The sequence below is a fragment of the Rhinolophus ferrumequinum genome, chromosome 26 (genome assembly GCF_004115265.2).
Source record: "Rhinolophus ferrumequinum isolate MPI-CBG mRhiFer1 chromosome 26, mRhiFer1_v1.p, whole genome shotgun sequence".
Classification (NCBI taxonomy): Eukaryota; Metazoa; Chordata; class Mammalia; order Chiroptera; family Rhinolophidae; genus Rhinolophus; species Rhinolophus ferrumequinum.
Window position 1 is genome coordinate 18,929,666 of NC_046309.1, and position 20,201 is coordinate 18,949,866.

The following is a 20,201-nucleotide window of genomic DNA, read 5'->3' on the forward strand; positions in this document are numbered from 1 at the left end:
ACTTGTAAATTGAAAGGAATGCTGTAGACAGTCTAAGTTTGTTGGTGCAAAAGAAAGAAAGATAGCTTTGAAATTGAGAGTTCCTGAAGAGTGAGAGTAAGTGGGACCCTGGCTCTAGGGAGAAGTATGCTTCTGACTGGGTCAGGGACACCTGTTTCAACAGCAGGAAAGAGATAACGTGAGTGTAGCTGCAGGTAGGTTGACGTTTTGTGATGGATTTATGAGGGAGTTTTTGTCTTATTGCTGCTTTTTCTCAGTGAGAAAGACTGAGACAAGCTGAGGTGACGGGGAAAGGAAGGGGGACATGTGTGGCGTGGGACCGTCAGCCATCCCAAATGGGGGAAAGTGGACTCACTGGGAAAGTGAGGTAGGATTGCAGAGGACTGTTGATTACACATCTGAAATCTGAGGTCATGAATTGAAAGTAAGACCAGACGGCAGGGTCAGGACTACCTGAAACAAGTGAGGCAGCACCTGTGCAGAATTTAGGGAGGTATGCACTCTCAGAGTCATGCCCACGGCACCTGGTATGCCTAACTCTTGTCCTGGCCTCGCCAGGCAGATTTTCTCGAACGATACTCAGCTGTTTGAGGGTTGGCAAAGAATACGTATATCTCAGTTTAATCATGATTGTGAGTTGGCAGAGGAACAAAACTGGACAGAGGGAGAAGTACAAGAGAACAGAGGTATTGACCAGATCACAGAACCTATGCAAGAATAGGAGGGAAGAGAAACTACATGCGGGTGACGGGTAATGACAGCTTGGGCTGATAAATGAATCAGTTCATTCAAGGCCTCATTGAATTGTTGCAGTGGGAGTAGAAGGTGGTATCCAGAGAGTACAATTTGGGAGATGATGTGGTTGCTGGACAGGACAGCTTTCAGAGTGTGATGGTGATCGTGGCTGGTGAGATGCATGAAAGGAATGACAATTGGAAGTGCGGACGTCAGCTTGCAGAGGCCAGGATGTTGAGTCATCCATGTGCATGATGAGGCCACCAGACGTGATAACAGGAATATGGATAGAGAGGAATGCAGTGAGTCAAATGCAGGGAGTCAAATGCTAAAGTCTTCAATGAACAAAAGCCAAATAACTGAATCTATGTCAGAGTAATCTGACTGATTCCTAAATAATTCAACTATAATATGACTCTAATTCTCATATATAGTTCTGTTTATTGATTGTAATAACTATTTGATAAAATAAATTGGATAAGGAGAGGGAGAGCATGAATAATTGAGATTCCGTTGCAAATTGCTATTTCCTAAGGCATTTTGGTCGATGACTTAAATCTTATATACTCATTTTTCTTTTAAGGGCACTAAAATTTACTAAACTAACTGGTTTCCTTTTTAGCCTTCTTATTTTTTCCTGCTTACTCAATAGCATAGGTGGTTATAAGAAGGAAAGTAGATAATGATTTGTAGCAAAAGAACGTAAGAAAAGGAATAAACATGACAATAAAGTGAGTAGCTTACACTTATTAAATATATTTATAATATTCCACATAAAGGAGAATTAATTATCCTTGCATTGTTTTCTGGCATTATGGAAACAAGCAAATGTAGATCAAGGGAGCATAAGTGCAGGCAAGGAACAGATAATGATGATGATAGTCTCCATTTATTGCACACCTATTCTGTGCCAGGCACATACTAAGTGCTTTACACGAGCATCTCAACCCTGTGATAACCCAGGAAGGTTAAGCTACCTTGACGGTTGAGAAAACAGGTTTAGTGAGAGAACTTGCCCAGATCACACAGGGAATTGGCAGAGCCAGAAACCAAACTCCAGCCCCTAAATTCCAAATCCACACATCCTCTTCCCTTGCACAATACTCCACAAAGCCTATGTTTTCACATAAAATCTTCATTGGATGGACCAGTTTTCCTACAAAAACACGCTGAAGTGCTTTTTATGCCTAAAAATAAAAATACCATTTTCCCACATGTTTCTCATTGAACAGAAAATATTCAAGGAGATGTATAGACTCTGAGAGCAGCACCTGACCAGTAAACATTGCCTCCTGACTCCATGTCCTTTGTTTCTATTTCTCCACTAGTGTGCATCGATTAAAAAAGTATTTAAAAAAAAAAATGAATTCACATCATGATTTCTGAAATAAGTAAAGTTTAGGATGGAAAGAAACAAAACAAGAAAATTTGCTGGAGAATAACATACATATATATGAGTTTAGCCTAACCAAATATGTTTATGTTATATATGAGGTCTGACAATTAAGTTTGCGAACTCATCCTAGAAAAAGTGCTCCATACCTCATTGCTGAATATCACCATGGTCACCTTTGAAGTACTCCCCTTGGGAAGCTATGCACCAATGCCAGTGCCTAGTCCACCCTTCAAAGGAATTTTGGAACTCTTTTTGTGGAATGGCCATGAGAGCTGTCCTCGTATTACACTTGATGTCCTGAATGTCATCAAAACGTCTTCCTTTCAATACTTCCGTTATCTTCGGGTAAAGAAAGAAGTCACTGGGGGCCAGATTAGGTGAGTAAGAAGGGAGTTTCAATACAGTTATTTGTTTACTGGCTAAAAACTCCCTCACAGACAGTGCTGTGTGAGCTGGTGCATTGTCGTGATGCAAGAGCCATGAATTATTGGCGAAAAGCTCAGGTTGTCTAACTTTTTCATGCAGCCTTTCAGTACCTCCAAGTAGTAAACTTGGTTAACTGTCCCGTTGGTACAAATTCACAATGAATAATAGATATCAAAAAAGGTTAGCAACATCGTTGCGATGAGCCCGCAATTTAATTGTCAGACCTTGTATTTTACCTGTGTTGTTAGTAAACCATAATGAAGCGACGGATATATTGAGACATTTATCATTTGAAAAATTTTTCTCGACAAAATCCATTTAACTCTGGTTTTCAGGGTGGCCAGACTTAGTACAAAGGATGATCTTTTAAATATCTTTTGTAGAAAGAAGTAACCAGCAGGAGCCCTCATGGATACTCAAGGGTGTTCTTTGTCACATAGACCAGGGTACCAGGGCAGTCATTGGGGATAAGCCAGTAGACAATGGAGTCAGTTCTTCACATGAAAGGGTTGAAGTAACTCAACGGCAAGCCTAGCCCAAAATCAGAAATCAGATTGGTTAAAAGAACCCAAAAAAACCAAAACTTGGAAGCATGGTTTCTAACATCACACTGCTAACAATGTGAAAGGGACTGATTTGGTTCCTTCATTTGCGAATATAAAAGATGAGAGGTGATATAAATGAAGTTCATAATGTTACGAAGAGGGTATGTATGGATTTTCTCAGGGTCACTAGTGCATGCATCTGTCACACTTTACTGTAATATACTGATTGCTCACTCACTCTCGAGTGCTGTCTTTGGTGCAGTACCTAGAAAGAGAAGAGATACACTCTGCCTTTATAAAGGAGACCATGGTTTTGGGAGACAGGCTGAGGGTCCACCCAGTGCTGAGCATGGGACAAGTTCTTAATAAATATCTGCTGAATAAATGTTTTGATCGGGGATGGGGATGAGTAGTAAACGTGCGTGGAGCGTAGGAGGGCTTAGAATATGAAGAGGGACTTGGACCCCTGCTCAATGTTTAGGTCATGTTTATGTAAGTGTGGTCTTGGAGCTCCATGTTGAAGGAATTATGTAGAGAAGAAGAGTTAGGAGGAAGCGAACTGACTGAAAATAATGTGCAAAGACAGGATGGTGAGAAAGAACAGGATGAGTATAGAAAACTGGACTTTAGGTTCACGTGATATTGTGTTGAAAGAGGAGAACAAAGGTTAGGAAGGGTAACTTCAGGAACGTCCTATGTGCTCACTGAGAAGTTCTTATGTTCTTGTGTAGACACTGGATCTCAAACACAGCATTGCCATACAGTAGAGGAAATAATAGTCAATACTTGTAATGCCTGCTATATACTAAATGTTTTATATGCATTAACTCATTTAATTCTCACACATCCCTCTGAGATGAGAATTACTATTAGCCTGTTTTAAAGACAAGTGAAATATAGTGAAATTAAATAACTCAGTGACAGAGCTGGGGTTTGAACCCAATGATCTGGCTCCAAAACCCATACTTCTAACAACTTTAATATATTGCCTCTTAATGCAGTGTCAAATTTGGTGTAACTTGCTATTAATAATGATATTTGAGTTGTCTAAGTTGGACAATTATTATTTTTGTGATAATACAGCTCTCCTTCACTGGCTTTCCAATATGCTTTCTCAAGTTGGAGAAAAGAGATGTAGAAACAACTGGCACACTAGGAATTATGTATAAAACTCAAAGTACATTTATGAGAGTGTGTTACGCAAGTGGCATTCTTTTATCTTGAGTATCAATAGGGTAAAAAAGATTGGGACTGCTCTTATAGGAGATAAGAAGTCATTCAGTGCGGGATGTGACCACATTGGGGATTTTAGTTAGAAAAAAGTTAAATATTCCTATATTCATGGAGAATATCACATCAGAATTTATTTTAAGAGATTATATACATGTCAGGAATTGTTGATGATATTAATGTGAAATTCATAACTCATATGTATTTTTTCCATCCAGGAATCTTTTTCCTTTTTGAATTTCCGTAATCATTTATCTAGCTATCACTTAAAGAACTTTCGAGATCCTATCTATTACTCTGCATTGGTGTGTACTGAAAATATATATATAGGGTGAATCATCATCACCATCATAATATCTAATTACCCATGCATTGTTCTGTGCACTTGACAAGTATTTGCTCATTTAAATCTCCTAACAACTCTATGAGAAAAGGGTCTTCATTATCCCAGTTTTACTGATAAGGAAACTGAGGATTTAAAGGTTAACCTGCTGGAGCTCATTAGGAATTTGGAAGGGTTTTGGTCAGGTACGGCAAATGGGTTTCCACTTGAGTATCTAAGGAGTAGTTAAGATAAACTGATTGATTGGAAAGCTCCTATTTTATTCCACAATTTCTCATTTCTTTCGTAATTCATATATAGAATCATTTCCCATAGGAACTAATAATAATAATTTAAATACATAGAGCTCTTTAAGGACTTCCAAATGTGTTCATCATATTCATTGCTAGGTCCCTATGTGATAAGTGAAGGGAAAGAGACGTGCACAGGTGAGAAAATAAATAGGGAAGTGGCCTATGCATCCACATGCCTCTCTTGACCTCCAGAGCAGTGATCTTTCCTCCATGCTGTGCATCTCTTGTGGACTCAGCAGTGTTTGCTGAGTGTCTGATGTGACCGGGTACCTGTGGTCACATCAGAGACTTCGCTGTGTTCAGATGGTAGGAAGATTCCAGAGAACAGAGGGTAGTAGAGATCTCTCCATTAATACTAGGGAAGTACACTAATGGCTGCTGTGTGGTGCAGATTGTATTTATTTGCAAGTTACTATCTTATGTCACCCACTTTGTTTGATATATTAAATGTTTTAGAATCTTGTGATTATTGATTTTAGTTAAAAACCTCTACAGGCAGAATAAGAAATTCACTCTAAGAAGGAAATTATACATCGAGTTGACATATGTAACTATGAGTAGTATATAGTTTTGGAGAGTACAATATGGAAAAGAATAAGAAGAGTACAGCATAGAAATTAGTACAGCGTAGAAATTAAATCCAGTATGTTGTGAGATGAAATTCAGGGAAGGGGGCCTGCGGAGAGAAGATAGATACAAAGAACAGGGATTGGTGTCAGGTGAATTTGTCCAGATAGGGAAGGGTAGTCCAAGCAGGTGAGGCAGGGAAAGGGGCCTAAAGTCTGTTAGAGAAAAGGAAGGTTTGTATAGCTAGTGAGGTTCGATGCAACAAGAAAACATGAAAGATAGGAATCCTTTTCTCCCTTTTAAACCTGTGATTCTATAAAAGTTAATTGGAGGGAAAGTGAAAATGAGCAGACACTATTAAGAGAAATCATGAAAGCTTCTGAGAGACATGGGAGTCTGGAAAAGACTACATTTCTGGCATCCTGCTGTCCTGCCACTGTTACACTCATCCCAGTGAACTGGGGGAAGTTTTCTGATCTGAGCAGAGTTGACACTTCCCAGAGACTATGTTCTCACCCACTGAGAGGTTCCCACCAGCAGCCCACATTGACAGACTCTGGCAGAGGTAGCAGAAGCAGAGGATAGGAGAGAAACTGAATAGGGCAGCGGCTTCAGCGTGGAGCTAAGATAAGAAGGAAGTAAAACTCTGGGGACTCTGGCTGGGTTGTTCTCCTGCCACATTTTGAGATGCTGTCTGTAGTTCAGGTTGTACAATAGCTGTTATGCTTCAAGACATTTACACTCTTCTCTACTAACTGTCATTCTCTGTATTGGACATTCAGCCTATCAACTTTTATTTATCCAGCCTAACTTGGATCCTCATCATGTACTATCTAATGTGCACAATAAAGCATATCTTCTTCCTGTACGTACGTCTGGGCTTCTTTTCATGTAAAAAATATTATGCTATCAAGAATGGCCTTGTGTGGATTACAATCTTCATAGCTGTTCCTATGCCCAATATATTTTTATCTACCGTTTTTTTCTTAGAGAAAAATGAGCACAGTGGGCTATCTTACAAAGACGTTATTAACACTGTTTTCTAAACATTTGTAGGCAGTGCTGGGACACCTGTCATTTTTAATGAGAATGGAGATGCTCCTGGGCGTTACGATATCTTCCAATATCAAATCACCAACAAAAATCCAGAGTACAGAGTCATCGGACACTGGACCAATCAGCTCCATCTAAAAGCAAGTATCAATATAAATGCACCTTAATGTACATTGTTCAAAAGGAGGGATGCTTTGTTTTATTTTAAATATATGAGTTTTGTTAAAATAGATTTTTCCCATAAGTACATTTTTTAAGAAAATGCATGATTTCATCCTTCCTTCTGCCTTAAAATGTTACAGAGAATCTGAAATGTCTGCAGAAAAATTTGATCTCTGTAGGGACTTAGGAAAGATTTCATTTCCCTTTGATTGACTATATATACATTTAGGGAAATTTGGCCCTTTTCTGAAAGACTCACTTGTTCAAGTCTTTGTACTGTGTGTGTGTGTGTGTGTGTGTGTGTGTGTGTTGGTGGATGGGTAAGAGTGTGCCATGAATGATAAAGTTTGGGCTTAAAACTAAGTGTATTTAATCTTTGCTGCATAATAAGGTGAGACCTTTTGGCTACGTCTGGTTGATGGAAGTGAATCATGGTCTGTATTTACATTATCCCTTTCAAGTCACAAAAAAGTTAATGTACCCAAAATGATGTTTGTCATTTAACAACCCTTAGAGCTACCTGCTGTTCCTGTCTTACCTCCAGTGCTTTCAAAACCCAAGGTCATGTGAAGACAGCATGGAGAGCCCAGACTGAAGGGGAGGGCCCTAGGGCCTGGGGGGTGTCAAACGCAGCTGGACATTTGCATGCTCAGGTGCCACGCTGCCACAGGGCTGGGGTGGGGAGTGTCTCCTCCCGCTGTGGTCTGGTGGGGACAAGATAGGGGTGGCATGCAGGATGGTGGCAGGCAGAGAAGCCCCATCAGATGTACCTGATTGGTGGGCAGCTCCTAAGAGCTCTCCTAAGGAAGGAGCCTTCAGGGACTTTAGGGAGAGCTGTCTTCTACCGGCATCCACCCATCAGAAGGGGCCTGGAGCAGGAAGCCAACCCTGTACTTGACAGATAAGGGAGGCCCAGGAAGTTGCAGGGCACAGGCCTGGCAGTGGCAGTGTGAGGAGGGTACAGGGTGGTTGGAAGCAGCATGTGCTTACCCCTGGGTGAGGAATTATTTCACATTGGAGTAGCCCATGGCGCCATACCACTGCTCACTTGCTTCTTCCGGTGTAAAGGAGGGAGCTGGCCGGCAGCCACAGCTAAAGATGGGAGTTCGCTCAGACAGCATCTCTTCTGCATCTGTGATATAGGACTACTTACAGGAACTAAGTGGCCACGGAATTGCTACGACAGAAGTGTTTCCTCTGTAGGCAGTAAGACGCTTTTAAGATGCTTCCAAAAAAACTAGAAACACATTCTTCTACTGTTCTATTGTTTCAATGTGTATCAGTCTTTCCTCTAATGAAAGTATCTCCTCTTGATTCTCACCATAACACTGTGAGAGTTGAGTTCATTTCCTCAATCGATAATGGCATTCATTTCCTAGCTACAGCTTATCCTAGCTTAAAGGTAAATGCTTGTAACATACGTGACGATGGGGAGACAGATCATGTTTGTTTGTGCGTGTGTAACATGTGTACATGTGCTTTTGTGAGTTTAACCTACGCAAAAGACATCAATTTGGTAATTTAAGTACCTTTTCCACTTCTGTATGTCCAAATACAGCACCTGAAGAGGTGTGTTTATCCAGCATCAGTCACCAAAGTTCTCAGAAAAGAAGCAGATGATGAAAAATAACAAACCTAGAGTATTTATGATTTACTGTCTCTGAAATGACTTCCTAATAATTATCACACTTCCGCATTCAATAATGCAAAAAGACAGCTTATACTTCAACTACTAATGTACAGTTTAAGACATGTCGCAGCCTGATGAAATCTTATCCATTATTCTACAACCCAAATTGACAGTTACCCAAACATAGCTTTGGTATCTCTATAGGTTATTGATACCAATCTGAAAACCAATAGCTTTTTTGGCAAAAGCCCTTTTGAAAGTGGACCTATCTGAAATAAAATAGACATGACAAGGAAGATTTCACCAGGGCTAAAATGGGAAGCTAATTTTATCCGACTTTTATTAATGCCAAACTGCCTACTATATTCTCATGATTAAGGATTTACATAACAAAATTAAATGGTTGAAAAATATGTGCACTACTATATAATATCATGATAGCTAAAATAATTATACACACAAGTACACGTACAGACATCTCTTTATACATGCATGATATATTTATTATAAAACTTTATATTGACTCTCAAGCTGATCTTTTATGTACATTTAATGGTGCGTGAAAGTTTTATATTTATTTTTGTGTTATCGTTCATAAAATACATCAAAACAATTTGTAAGAATTATTTCTCATGCATAATACGATTACTTGTAACTAGCCAGCAGTGCTTGTTTTACTGAAGCAGGGAGAATGCACCCCTGAGAAGAAAAGAGAGTGAATTAGATTGTGCGGAGGTTATGTCAGGGTTGAATTCTGGAATTTATCAGGATAAACTAAACGATTGTTTTTCCAAGTCACCTGCTTGAAGGTGGAGGAGTGGGTGTGTAGAAATGACCGATTTACTAAAATTCTGCTTAGAAATTGGACAAGGCACCAAACCAATTCTTTGCCTCACTTTCATCAGATGTAAAATGGAAATATTAACAGCACCGACTTTATTTGGTTGTAATAAGAATTAAATGAAACAATAAAATAACACAGTGCAGCGCCTGGCACACAAGAAATCCATAAACCTTACTTCTTATTAGTTCAGTCTCTCGTGATTCCGTGTTGTCAGTGGGAGGTCTGATGCGTGTGGTGGTCAGAGACATGAAGGTCCTCATTGGAAGAGGCACTTGCTTTTAGAAAGTTGGCTTTAGAAAGTTCAGAGAGGAAAGAAAAAGAAAGTTCAGAGAGAATCTCCACTTTTGAAATGCCAACAATTTGTCCCCATAGCTCATTGTTCCTGTCCATCCTTTACTGGCCTTAATACCGTGTTTCCCCGAAAATAAGACCTAGCTGGACTATCAGCTCTAATGCGTCTTTTGGAGCAAAAATTAATAGAAGACCAGGTCTTATTTTAATATAATATAAGACTGGGTCTTATAGTATAATATAATATAATATAATATAATATAATATAATATAATATAATGTAATGTAATGTAATGTAATGTAATATAATATAATATAATATAATATAATATAATACAACATAATATAATACATAATATATTATATAAGACCCGGTCTTACATTAATTTTTGCTCCAAAAGACGCATTAAAGCTGATGGTCCAGCTAGGTCCTATTTTGGGAGAAACATGGTACTTTAGAAACCTCGATCTGCACTTCAACAGTAAACTATGTAAGATAGATACATAGTTTCTTTTCCTATAGTAGCATGTGAAAAGTTATTGTCACTGAGGCAGTTCATTCTGAATGGACTTGCTAAGCTCCTTCTGTGCGCATGTTCTGTGCTAAGTGTTGGTACCAGTGAATGTGTGGTCCCAGCTGTCAGGGAGCTCACAGTCTAGATGGACGGACAGGCACTCAAACTCATAATTCTAGTGCGATGAAGCGGGTGCTGGGTTTTGCAATGGCAGCTTAGATAGTGATTCCTAATCTGGCCGGACCACTGATGGGGGTCTTGTTGAGGGACAGAGGGGAGTCCTCTTCCCGTACACTCCATCCCTCCTATGCTATTAAACCAGGTTTACAACAGATTTCACATTCTCAACTGTAAACATTTATCAGCCAGTTATTGGACTAAACTCTGCTTATTTTCTTTTTCTTTTCAATTAAAGTTTATTGGGGAGACAATGGTTAATAAAGTTACATAGGTTTCAATTGTACAATTCTGTAATACATCATCTATATATCACATTGTGTGTTCACTACCCAGAGTCAGTTCTTCTTCCATCACCATATATTTGACCCGTTTACCCTCATCTACCTCTGCCTTACCCTCTGGTAACCACTAAACTATTGTGTGTGTCTATGAGTTTTGTTTGAGATTATTATGCTAAGTGAAATAAATCAGACAGAAAAAGTTGAGAACCGTATGATTTCACTGATATGTGCGCTATAAAACTGAAAGCAACAAAGGAACAAGACAAACAAAGAAACAAAAACTGATTATTTTCAAAGAGCCAGTTTTTCTCGCTGAATTGCACCATACATAGGAAAATTCTGTACTCAGAGTATATAATTAAACATATATGAATGCAACAAATTGGTCCTCAATATATCTTAGTGGAGTGAAAGAATTTTTTAAAAAGCTAAGTTATTCTTTTCTTTTTCCTGAAAAATTATGAGGCCTTTTATTTCCACCAAAACATTGTCTATGGTTCCAAATATTATTGTTTCTTTTTGTTTTCCATGAAACTAACATATGTTCTTAATTTAGCAATTACAGTCAATTAATATAATTGTTTGATTTAGGTTTTCTATTCGGTAATCTCAGGGAACACACGAAGGGTGTATTATTTACCTGAGAGTGAATTTGAACAATTAGGTCCTTCCATGTTGTTAGACTGATTTTCTCAAGAGACAGGTGGTCCTTATTAGTGATTACAAAATACACTGTAACCTAGAGGTTCACAGTAAAAAGTGAGCCTGAACTGTAAAGCAACAGCCATATGCTGCTTTGAGTCCACAGAGAGAGGGTATGTTGGGGTTCTTGGATGGGCTGAAATAACTCAGGGCTTCATTTCTAGTCTTCCAATTAAAGTCCCTTTTTGTGCAGGAAGGAGCCATGTTTTTGCTTATCTTGTTTGCTTCTCTTTCTCTTCAGGTAAATAATTTAAAAGTAAATAAAAATAGTAAAGTATAATGACTTCACAAGAGTGCCGCAACCACAGTTACTGGTGGCATGGTATCAGTTGGAAAAGGTGATTTGAAGGAGAAGACCTTCATTGGCCTTAAATTAGTTGTGAGTGGGCCACTCCACAGACAAGTGTAATTCTTGTCAAATACTGAATTCTGAACGTTGGTTTTCCCATCTGTTAAGTGGGGATAATAAATGGGCTTCCTTTGAAGATTAAATGTGCTGTAAACTGTTGGTCGAGAACAAAACCTCAAAGTCAGAAAGATGTTTGAATTCCAACTTTCCATTCATGAGTCTTATAGCCTTTGGCACGTTATTTTACCTCTCTTAGTCTCAGGTTCTTCATCTTCATAGAAACAGTCATCACTACCTCATTGAGATTTGGGGATAGTTAAAGGAAATTACATAAATGAAGATCCTAGAACACTGCCTGACACATATTCAGTGTTAAATGAATATGGTAATAATAGTTTTGTTTGGTTTTGCCAGTATGACCAGCCCACTGCAGAGGATCTATAATGGGCATTTCAATCTGAAATTCCATATGTGCAAAATCTTTTCTGCTTTGGTCTTGATGTTCTGAGTAGGAAGTAACAGTAAGAAGAGGTCCATACACCATGATGTCTTGTCTGTGCCTATAAAGTAAGCCCCAAATGTTTATTTTGGTATGGAAAAAAAAAAAAAGAAAAAGGGCTCCACGACGCCAATTCTTTGGATATAACAAGAAACTTGAGCAAAATTTCTGGTGGAATTTAGTCCCATTAAATCCTATGTACCTGTAGTATAGCATTCATAACATGATATTTTAATTGAATATGTATGTTTCCCTATAAATGCCCAGTTAAACACATGCTACACAGGGGTTCCTCCCCTTGCCTAGAATACAGGGAAAGAGAATTTCTGAGTCTTCTCATTTGCCTCATGGGTTTCCTGTTTTGGATAAACATCAAAAAATAATTTTAACCCAAAGCATTAGATTAATTTCATGGAGGAACAGCTTTTCTATGAGGGGTATTGCAATAGTCCTGACAGAGGAATGGATTGAATGGAGTTGCAACAGTGAGTGGGGACTGAACCCTTCATTTGCTTCGACTTTTAGGAGTCACACATTTTCTCTTTGCCTCTGTTGTCCCATTTGCAAAGTTGTCAGCATTTGAAAATGTTCTTTCATATTAATGTCAGTGCATATAAAACATAGTCACCTCTATGCCATGAGCATTATATAAAGAACTTCCTTTCCTACAAGATACAAATGAGAAGTCAGTTCCCTGAGACCTTTCACTACATTCCAGCAGAACTTTAAATGACCCTGTAGTTCCTGCCTTTATACTTTATTCTGAAAATGCTTTGTTCTGCTTCCTTTCCTTGTTACAAGACGATTTGTTGTCAAAACTATATTCTTATTTATTAGACGCAATCTCAGTCTAGTTTTCAGAAAAGTCATTTTTGGTTTAGTACTTTTTATCTCTGTTTTTGAGAAAAGCAGCATTTGGTAAATTCATGTTTTTGACACATTGAACAAATGTCAAGGTGATTAAATTTTAACTACGTTCCTGCCAAGCCAAGAGTAGATGTTCAATAAGTATTTGTTGACGATGTCATGAATAATCTGCCATTTTCTAAATACTGACTGAATATGGAACAATGATCCAACATTATTGATTAGAAAGTGGACTTGTACACAGATTATTTATTTAGTGACTGCTCCCTGCCAGGCAGGATGCTAAGGCTTTGGGGAGTACATAGTTCAATAAAATAAAATTCCAGATATCAAAGCATTTACAGGCCATTAAAGGCAATACTGTACTTGAATTTAACTGCAATAAAAGTATAATTAGACAGGTGCAGATTAAAGAATAAACTAGGGATTCAGAAGATATAATGATTACCTCCAACTGGGTGGACTGGATGCATTTTTTTGATAGATGAAATTCAAACTGGATTTTAAATCACTTTGGTGGCCAGAAATGACTGGAAGAGTATATAGGCCATGGAAAACATCATCTATCCATCCATCCACCTATCCATTTATTCCAGAATAAAGTGCCTCAGATGTGCCATTTCTGTGCTAGGTGCTGGAATGATTTAGAGGTATTTCAGATTCAGTCCCTAGAGTCACTCCTGAATTAGTAGCACTATGCCGGAGCAGAATCCAAGGATACGCCTCTTTCACAAGCCCTTAATGTATCCAGCTATGTTCCTTTAGTCTTGTCAATTTTAAACATACTTTCTTATTAGTAGAGTAGGATTAGTGTTTTCAAGAAAGCATCTTCTTGGTCTGGAAGCTGGAGAATTGGGGAACTATTTTGATCTAACTGGTTTGCCATATCCCCAAGGAGATAGGTTGGGAAGACCCTAATATTTGGATGGCCTTATAGGAGAAGTCTGATATTCAGAGGTCTCTACCATTCATATTCTTGCTCATGCCATGTGCAGAGCTTCCCATACTCTGTATGTAGTTCTTTATAGTTGCCTAGTGGCTTCTGATGCCCGCCTTGAGAAGCAATATCCTTTGGATGGGCAGGCCTATCCTGACTATAGCAAGACCTCATAATGCCAGTTGGAAGTGCATTGATGAAGACGAGGACTGTTGCCTATGTTTTCACAGGGAGCAAGAAAAGGATACAGTTTATTTAGGGAACTGAATGTGATCCTGAGCTGCCAGAACAGAAGGCAGTCTGAGTAGAGGACATCATGGAGAATGAAGAAAGATGGCTAGAAGCTAAATTTGATAGGGTCTCAAATGCTATGAAAACACAAGTTGGTATTCTTTAGGCTAAAGTATAATCTAATTAGGAACTGAGAAGCTGGATTCAGTTATCTGGATCTACTTTGGGGCATATTCTTAGTATCCAGGGAATTTATTAGGAGAAATATAATGAGCATTTTTTAAAAATCTATCATTATTAATGAAAAATAGGAAAAGTCACAAGTGTTTAATTAGTTATTTCAATAAATAATAATAAGGGAAAAGAAAGCTAAAAAATGATATTGGTCAAATAGAAAAGGCAAATCAAAGAATATGGTACAACTTAAAAAAAGACATAACATAAAGTAGAAAATGCTTCTTTATACCAACGACAAGAAGAGTAAAGGTAGATGGTGACTCTAGACTTTCGTATGGATAATAAAGTTATAACAATGATAACAAGGGGTATTTTAATCCTTATTTTAAACTCAAGAAGTGTAAAGTAACTTCAATTTTAACATGATGAGTAGAATAAATAAGGTTAAAATGAGTTTGTAAACATAAAACAATAATCTAGAAAAGAAGAATAAGTGGTAAAAATATCATTTCCTTATGGTAGATTTACTAAAATATATGTGAACCCTGTATCCTAGAGTACTTTTTAAAAGCTCAATGGACACGTCAGCATTATGTAAATTCTACAATGTACAAGGGAAATAGAAGGAAGACTGGAAAGTACTATATACAAATAGAATATATAGTCTCCAGCTCTGGATAGAGGTCAGTAGCTGATAAGATCATGAAACTAATATGAATAAAATTAATATGTCTGTTGAGTGAATCAACAGTTTAACATGCTATTTTTCCTCAAATATTTCACTATTTAAGGGAGGAAAATAAAGCCAGAAGCTGGAATCCTCTCCAAGTCCTTATACCATTCTAAGGAGGTTATGTATCCTTATCTCCAAGTGAGGCTGCAGAAATTTGCAATTGTGTATAAACTCAGGGGTTGAGATGTAAAAGAATGTTCTTTCTTTAAATCCATAAAAAAAAAAACACCACAGAGATCTAACAGTGACATAATAAGGACACAGAAAAGTACTAAATTTTATTAGTTTGTGATTGCTTTTATTTGTTCTAAAATAATTTTTAATTAAACGGATTATTTTGAAACAATCTCAGATTCACATGTATGCACTTGTAACAAATAATAAAGATTTCATGATCCCCTTTCCCAGTTTCCCCTGATGAAAACGTCTTTAAATTTAAACTTTATTCAGCATAATTCCCTCAAAATGTATCCAAATGGTCACATTCCTTTTAATTTCTGAATATTATTCTAATGTATGGGTGTACCCAAGTTTAACTATTTGCTCTTTGAAAGACACCTGCAAAATAATTATGAATAAGCCTGCTATGAGTACGTGTATTTGTTGAATTGTATGTATGTATAGAGAAACAGCAGGGAAGAGTGATGTCTCAGACCTGAACTAAATCATTTTTATGTGACAGTTTTGGAAGTTATGTTTAACCATTTAATATAAAATATTTGTAGAAAATAAGCAAGGGAAATGTTATTGCTACAGTATATACCTCAGCTCTTTTATCACTGGCATAGTGGTGCCTTGACTGTGGTACACTTACTCCAGTTGCGGAAAAGATTCCCAAGACAAAAAGTCCCATTTAAAAGTAATACCATCTGAGAGGTTTCCACTCAAGATGGCAGAGTAGGTTAATGCTGTGCTTGCCTCCTCTCATGACCACACCTAAATTACAACTAAACTACAGAACAACCATCATTGAGAATCACCTGAAATCTAGCTGAACTGAATTCCTACAACTAAGGACATACAAAAGAAGCCACCAGGAGACTGATAGGAGGGGCTTAGACGCAGAATGGGCTAATTCCACAGCTGCGTGTGACCATTAAAAATCTTAGCTGTGGAGGTCCAAGTCAGAGGAGCAAGGAATCCCAGCCCCACACCAGGCTTCCAGCCCAGGATTCCAGTGCCAGGGAGAGAAGTCTCCATAATTTCTGGCTGTGAAAACCAGTGGAGATTGTGGCTTATTGAGCTGAAGGCAGCTGGAGTCCCCGGAGTTCCTCTAAAAGTGCCTGCCCACGGACTTACTTGCTGATGTACTCACTTATCTGAGCTTCAGGGCTGGAGCAGCAGCTCAAAAGGCACCAGGGACATACAGGGAGGAATTGAATTGTCTGGCTCCAAGCTGAGAGCTGGAGGGGCAGCTTTCTCCCATGGAGAAGTTCAGGCAGAATCCATTGTTTCTTTGTTGAACTCTCCCCTCTACCTGTGTACTGATGCAGGAGGACACCGAATCTGAGTCTCCATCAGCCTGGCTAACATCATTCACACCACTCTGGTGTTTCCCTGAGAACTTGTCAATCCAATTTGTGGACCCACTCCTAGCATTTCCAGTGGCTTTTCCACACAAATGACCTTTCATGCTTCATGATTTGGACTTTCATAAAATCTCTCATAGGTTCACAAAACCCAAAAAAGCAACATCTAGCTTTGGAAGCCCCTTGGCTGCTCTTGTTGAGCAGCCTCAAGCCTGGCTCTGCAGGCAGCCAGCCTTGGTTCATGGCTTCACCTCTCCCTGGCACCTCCAAGCACAGCATTGGTGCTGGCCATCTGTGAATTACTTTGTGGCTCATGCCAGTGGCCTCAGGCAGGGCACAGACTGTGGCTGAATTTGGCTTAAGGTGATGCCCCTCCCAGGAGGCCCCAGAGCTGGCGTACCAAATGGCCAGCTTCAGACCAAGATGCAGCATCATCTGGCCACCTCCAAGGATGATACACCCAAAGGGCAGACTGGGCAGGCACCAGTTGCACTACAACTCCTCCACTGTTGTCATGGCCAGTCCTCACAACCAATCAGCCTCAGGATCAATCCCTCCCATTGTTGTGCAAACAGCAACCAAGGCTAAAATACAATAGGAAGGCACACACAACCCACACAAGGGTCACACCTGGAGCACCCAGCTCTGGTGAGCAGAGAGACTACACCACTTGGTCCCACAGGACACCTACTAAATAAGGCCACTCTGCTAAGACCAGAAGACATAGCAGGACTACCTAATACATAGAAACAAATACAGGGAGACAGCCAAAATGGAGAGACAAAGAAACATTTCCCAAATAAAAGAACAGAACAAAGCTCTAGAAAAAACTAAACAAAATGGAAATAAGCAATCTACCAGAAGGAGAGGTCAAAATACTAGTTATAAGGATGCTCAATGATTTCAGGGAGATCCTCAACAAAGAGACAGGAAACATAAAAATAGAGATAGAAAACACAAAAAAGAATTGAAAATACAATAACTGAAATGAAGACTACATTGTGGGGAATCAACAGTAGATCAGATGAAGTAGAGGATCAAATCAGCAATTTAGAAGATGAGATAGCATAAAACATGCAACTAGAACAGCAAAAAAAAAAAAAAAAAAAAAAAAAAAAGAAAGAAAGAAAAGAAAAGTCCAAAGAAATGAGGATAGTTTAAGGGACCTCTGGGACAACATCAAGTGTACCAGCATTTACATCATAGGAGTACCAGAAGGAGAAGAGAGAGCAAGTAATTGAAAACCTATTTGAAGAAATAATGACATAAAACTTCCCTAACCAAGAAAAGGAAATAAACAGAAAGTCCAGGAAGCACAGAGAGTCCCAAACAAGATAAACCCAAAGAGGCCCACACCAAGACACATCAAAATTAAAATGCCAAAGGTTAAAGACAAAGAAAGAAACTTAAAAGCAGCAAGAGAAAAGCAGTTAGCTACCTACAAGCGAGCTCTTATAAGACTGTCAGTTGATTTTCAACAGAATCTTTGCAAGCCAGAAGGGATTGGCAGGAAATATTCAGTGATGAAAAGCAAGGACCTTCAACCAAGACTATTCTACCCAGCAAAGCTATCATTTAGAACTGAAGGACAGACAGAGAGACAAGAAAAATCTAAAGGAGTTTATTATCACCAAACCAGTATTACAAGAAATGCTAGAGGGACTTCTTTAAAAAGAAGGAGAAGGAAAAGACTTTTAAAAAGTATGAATAATAAAATAGCAATAATTACATATCTATCAATAATTATTTTCAATGTAAATGGATTAAGTGCTCCAATCAAAAGACATAGGGTCGCTGAATGGAGAAGAAAACAAGACCTCTTGCTGCCTACAAGAGACTTGCTTCAGATTGAAAGACACACACACACACACACACACACACAGAGTAATTATGGGGATGGAAAAAGATATTTCATGAAAATGAAGATTAAGAAAAAAAAGTTGGGGTAGCCATACTTATACCAGACAAAGTAGACTTTAAAACAAAGTTTATAACAAGAGACAGAAAATAACCCAGTAATCCCACTTCTGGGTATTTATATGAAAAAACTGAAAATGCTACTTCAAGAGTATGTGTTCATCCACATGTTCATTGCAGCATTGTTTACAATGGCCAAGATGTTGAGGCAGCCTGGGTGTTCATCGATGGATGAATGGATAAAGGGGTAGGTAGTACATACAGAGGGTGCCAAAAAGCTGTATACACATTTTAAGAAAAGAAAAAATGGTATTAAAATTGTAATACTCAATATAACCAGTAACAAAAGATGAATACAAGTCACATGTGACTTCTGCAATTACAAGAGGTGCTCAAAGTGGTTACCATCAGCATAATTTTAATACAGTTTTTTCCTTTCTTAAAATGTGTGTGTGTGTGTGTGTGTGTGTGTGTGTGTGTGTGTGTGTGTGTGTGTGTATATTTGGAACCCTCTGTATATACAATGGAATATTGTTCAACCAGGGCAAAGAGTGTGTTCTTGCCATCTGTGGTGGCATGGATGGACCTGGAGGTTACTGTACTGAGTGGAGTGTCAGACAGAGAAAGACAGACGCAATGTGATTTTGCTTATATGTGGAATCTAAAGAACAAAACAAACAACCAAACAAAACAGAAAGAAACTCATAGATACAGAAAACCAATATTTTCGGTTGCCAGACAAGAGTAGGGTTAAGGGAGTGGGTGAAAAAGGTGAAGGGATTAAGTACAACCTGATGGTTACAAAATAGTCATGAGGATATAAAGTAAAGCACAGGGAATATAGTCAATAATATAGTAATAACTACGTATAGTGCCAGATGGGTAACTAGACTAGTCAGGGGGGATCACTTCTTAAATTACACAAATGTCTAACCACTATGCTGAAATTATAATAAAATAATATTGAATGTATCAACTGTAATTGGACAGTTAAAAATGGGGGGAGAGGAGGAAGGGGAATAAGAAGTTCAAATTTCCAGGTATAAAACAAATAAGTCATGGGGATGTAATATACAGCATGGGGAATATAGTCAATAATATTGCGATAGAGTGAGTGGTACAGTGTCAGATGGTTGCTGGACTATCATGGTGATCACTTCTTTAGGTATGTAAATGTTGAATAACTAGGATATACACTTGAAACTGATATAATACGGTGTGTTAGCTACATTTTAATACAAATCTTTAAACAAAGAAGCCATGCCGATATCTAAGGGTAAAGCATTGCGGGCAGAGGTAACAAGTTTGAGGCCCTAAGGCAGGGCATGCCTGGTATGCTCGGACATAGCCAGGAGGCTCGTGTGCATAGAGCAGAATGTGAAAAGGGAGAAAAGAGAACAGGAAATGAGGTCAGAGAGGTAATATGGGAGCAGATCACGTCAGGTCTTGGGGGCCAATATAAGGACACTAGGTTTTTCTGGGTGATATGAGACGTGACTGTGCTGAGGAGAGGCTTACTGATCTTATTTAGAATTCTAAAATGATCCGTGGTTGTCATGTGGAGGATAGACATGCAAAGGCATGGAGGTCAGTTAGGAATCTATTGAAATAACGCAAGAAAGATCATGGTAGTTTGAACCCAAGAGATTAGTGATGGAGATGGGGAAAGTGATCAGATTCTGGGTCTATTCTGAAGATGAAGCCAACAAGATTTGTTGAGAGATTGGATATGAGGTATGAGAGAAAGAGAACAATTGGTGTTCATGGAC

General features: G+C 38.6%; 1 protein-coding gene across 4 annotated transcripts in view; it reads left to right on the forward strand.

Annotated features, from left to right (window-relative positions):
* The window catches only part of GRM8 (glutamate metabotropic receptor 8), a 682,520-nt gene that overhangs the window by 549,194 nt on the left and 113,125 nt on the right, over positions 1 to 20,201 (forward strand). For all 4 annotated transcript variants that reach the window (XM_033099301.1, XM_033099298.1, XM_033099300.1 and 1 more), the window contains exon 8: positions 6,592 to 6,728. In XM_033099301.1, coding sequence (XP_032955192.1) covers positions 6,592 to 6,728 — 137 coding nt within the window. The remainder of the gene's footprint in view (positions 1 to 6,591; positions 6,729 to 20,201) is intronic.